Source organism: Aulonocara sp. 'chitande type north' Nkhata Bay, linkage group LG7 (assembly GCF_057382095.1).
Source record: "Aulonocara sp. 'chitande type north' Nkhata Bay isolate Kocher_YH1m ecotype deep benthic linkage group LG7, A_spYH_male_GT1.1, whole genome shotgun sequence".
Lineage (NCBI taxonomy): Eukaryota > Metazoa > Chordata > Actinopteri > Cichliformes > Cichlidae > Aulonocara > Aulonocara sp. 'chitande type north' Nkhata Bay.
In genome coordinates, this window is record NC_141350.1 from 43392006 (window position 1) to 43396124 (window position 4119).

General features: G+C 46.1%; 1 protein-coding gene across 1 annotated transcript; it reads right to left on the minus strand.

Annotated features, from left to right (window-relative positions):
• Positions 1-2438: 2438 nt before the first annotated feature.
• Positions 2439-3062, minus strand: LOC147325830 (paraneoplastic antigen Ma1 homolog). Its single transcript, XM_086297760.1, has one exon. The coding sequence runs from the start codon at positions 3060-3062 to the stop codon at positions 2439-2441; it is 624 nt and encodes a 207-aa protein (XP_086153886.1).
• Positions 3063-4119: the final 1057 nt, after the last annotated feature.

The window sequence follows — 4119 nt, forward strand, 5'->3', positions numbered from 1 at the left end:
CGAAGAGTTGGTTTGGCCTGTAGGTGGGTATCTTGCGAGCTTTCAGGGTCTTTGATCTTTGAAATGGAGAATATCCACGAGTCAGGTCATTGAGGGGTTTGGCAATGACGGAATAGTCTTTTATAAACCGGCGGTAATAACCAGCGAAACCCAGAAAAGACCTCAATTGTTTCAAAGTCTGTGGAACCGGCCATGTCTTGATGGTCTCTATCTGCTCGGGGTCTGTTTGAACTCCTTCCTCAGAGACAAAATGACCCAAGTACTTTACAGACTTTTGGAAGAATCGACATTTCTCCGGTGCCAGTTTCAGCCCATATTCCTTCAACCGGTTCAGGACTCTCAGCAGCCTTCGTTCGTGTTCCTCAAGAGTGTCCGAATAGATGATTAAGTCATCCAGGAAAACGAGCACTTCCTTTAGGTGAAGGTCCCCCATGCATCGCTCCATCAAGCGCTGAAAGGTGCTTGGGGCGTTGGTAACACCTTGAGGCATTTGGTTAAACTCCCAGAACCCAAGAGGAGTCACAAAAGCAGTCTTTGCCTTGTCTTCCTCCTCCATCTGGATCTGGTAGTAACTTCAGGTCGAGTACTGAAAACCACTTAGAACCAGTGAGTGCTGAAAAGGATTCCTCCAAATTAGGTAAGGGGTATGCATCCTTGATGGTTTGAAGGTTTAGTTTCCGGTAGTCTATCCAAAGCCGGACCTCACCGTTCTTCTTCCTGACCACCACGATAGGCGAAGCAAAAGGAGACGATGATTCCCTTATAATGCCGGCTTCCAGAAGCTCACGCAGGTGACGGCGGACAGCTTCGAAATCTTGTGGATGGATTGGCCGGGCACGTTGCTTGAACGGTGTATTGTCATGGAGTGGAATATGATGTTTGACAGCTGATGTACATCCAAAATCCAAGTCATGATGCGAAAAGACCTCCGAGATGTCATTCAGCTTGCCTATGACTCGCGTCCTCCATTCAGGTGACAGTGGGGAATCACCAAAATCAAAATTCAGGCTGGTGATAGTGTTCCTGACTGGAAGATGGGTCACGCGATGTTCAGACAAGATGCAGTGGTAGGTTTCCAAATCCGCAATGACACTGTGAGGTGGAATGAAGGTATCTTGCTCCGACTCATTCGTAATAACCACAGGAACCTTGTATGGAGAAAGAACTGGGAAGTTGATGAGACAACTGCTGACGCACAAACCCCCAGGTAAGGTGGAAGCAGGATGCTGTAGGAGAACACTCTGGCTAAACAATGGGGTGGAAACTTTGGCAGAGCCCTGGATGACAATAGTGCGGCCGGCCGGAACACGCACTGGAGCTTTGCTTAGTAGCCTCACATTCCCAATGCTGCCATTCTCCTTCTGCTTGTGTGACAGCTGTAGTGTTTTCAACACCGCTCTGTACCCATGAGTGCTAGGCTGATAGCTCGGATGCTGGTTAAGATGCTGTTCATACAGGGGTTCCAGGGTGTTCATCCCAATTAGCACAGTGGCGGGGACGTCAGGGTGTACGTCCGGAACAACTAGAGCCAATGTTGTTACTTCATATTCTTCACCAACAAAATCTCTGGGGAACTTGACGGAAATCTCAATGTATCCAAGATATGGAATGGTTTGACCCGCAGCACCTTCCACCTGGAGAAGATCATGGAGTGGTTGAATTTGTTGTTCATGAAGATGATTGTTGTAAAAGGATACAGGTATTGTAGTAACCTGTGATCCTGTATCAAGCAGGCATTTCTGTGGATGGCCTGCTAGGGTCACCTCTGTTGTGCATCTTGACCCAACTAACCCATGAGGTAACATTGTTGTTGCCTTCGGACAAGTGTGTAGGTCTACACAGTGAACAATTTCCTCCTTGTTCCTTTCCTCCTTTGCGGGACAATGTGGGTCCTGCACAGTTCCTGTACGTCCCATTACGGGAACTGTATCTAGTTTAAATGTCCAGTTGATGAATTCCGCTTCTGCCATTTTGGTTTCCTTTCACTGAACTGTTTGCGTTTTGCATTGACCAATGCAGAATTGGGTCTGTTCTCACACTGTGGTCTAATGTGTCCATCTTCCCCACACCTGAAACAGAAACCAGGCTTGGGGTTAGGTGATATAGTTCCCTGTGTATCCGCTCTTTGCTTCTGGTGCTGCTTTGGAACAGGAGTACAGGACTGATGAGACTGGGAAGCAGTTAAGGCGGCAAGTTGCTTTTGTATCTCCGCCATCTGCTGGGTGAGAGTGGACAACGCAGCACAGACCCCCCTTTCTTCTTCTACTGCGAACTGAGCTTGAGCTGCAACTCTGTGTCTTGGTGTTCCCAGATGTTGCTTCATCCTCAGAGTTTTGCTAGCTTCTCTGTCTTCTTCAGTTCTTAATAGGAGTAACAGTTCTGCAAAAGAAGGTGGGTTGGATTTTCTCTGCTTCAGCTGGAGCTCAGAGATAAGGTTACTATCCCAAACTCAGGGCCACCTGAAGTCGCTGTAGGTAGCCGGATGGTTTCTCACCCGAGTCTTGCAGTGTGTCCATGAACTTCGCATAAAGTTCTTCCCCGTCCTGTACAATTCCATAAGCAGAATCAAGATGTTGAATATAAGTCTCTGCTGGTAGGTCGGGGTTAAGGTGCTTGATTATGTCCGCTGCAGGTGGTAAAAGACTATCAAGGATGTGTCTGGATCTTCGCAGTTCTGAAATGGCTGGATCCTTTAAGATGAGATCCACTCCAGAGCGCCATGTATCATAGTCCACCTCATGCTGTGGGTGTGGCAGTCTCCCAGAAAACATGCGCAGCCTATGGGATGAACGTGTGTTTACATCTTTGCTCTTTACTATATGCTCCACAACATACTTCTGTAATTCAGGTGGATTCAACTCAGCTGCAGACATACTGATAGAATGTCCTTCTGTTGTTGTAGGATGTAGGGCAGCTGAAGAAGTGACAGGAATAGCCATGTTGTGGGTTTGTTGATCCAGAGTGGCAGCCGTTTTGTGTTCAGATGCGGCAGTGCATTCCTGCTTGAGCCCTTCTGATTTTCCTGGGCGCAGTTCTGAAACAGCTCCATTTATTTGGGTCATTAGTTCTTGGAGAACTTCAGCAAAATCCTGACCAGACAGTTTTGCTACTTGTTTTAAGTCAGCTAAATAAGTCTTAGTCTTTGTGCACCCGACAGTAGCCGCATAGATTTTAGACAAGCTTTTTATATGATATTCATTATTTAAGGGCTTAAATGTATACGGCAGAATCGGACCCAATAAATCAAAAGCAGACCCCGTTTTAAACTCAACGACGAGCATATGATTAAACTCGGAACCGGGTGAGTTTATTGGCACGGAGCGTTCAATAGCACCATACTGGAGAAGAAAATCTTCAACCTCCTCAACCTCATATGCGGGGACGCCACTGACCAATACCGCATTTGGTATTTTAACACCTAATGACTCCAACAAGTCCATGTTCATAGTAATATGGTGAGATAGTGAGACTGAATGTACACAACAATATTATACTTGACACAACCTCCTGGCTGGCTCGCTACTAATTTGTCTTATGTAGCAAGTACATAAGCTAAAATAATTTAAGTTGGTTATGAGTAGTTGGGCTAATTCAGAAGATATCAGATTCGGCTCTAGGAGGTGAGTGAAGTACAATAAACATACAACCACAGATATTGTGATTACAGTTATTATTTATAGTGAAAATAAAGTGCAATTACCAAATACCAACATTTACAAAATCTGCAGACAGGAAAAGATAAAACATAATTCAAGCTTGTAAAATATCCGCTGCACAGCGGTGCAGCAACCTCGTCCAACCTCTGGCAAACAATGTCCATAAAGTTTATTTCATGATTGATATAAGTCCAACGCGTATGACAGTCTAGACAGGTTGAAATTGGAAGTATGATGATCAGCACTAAGATTCCAAGACTGAAATCTCGGAAGTGAGATTTAGGGGACTGAAAACCAAGAGGGGAGAGTGTAGGCCGCAGCAGCCTCCTACCAGACCGCAGGAAGTTGTAGCTGGGGTTCTGGCTCGTTGGGCCTAGCTCACCATCCAAAGTAGTGGTGTCGCTGTGGTCTCTCCAGGGCACCACTAGCCTGCACATTCACTACGTGCGATGTCACATACGAG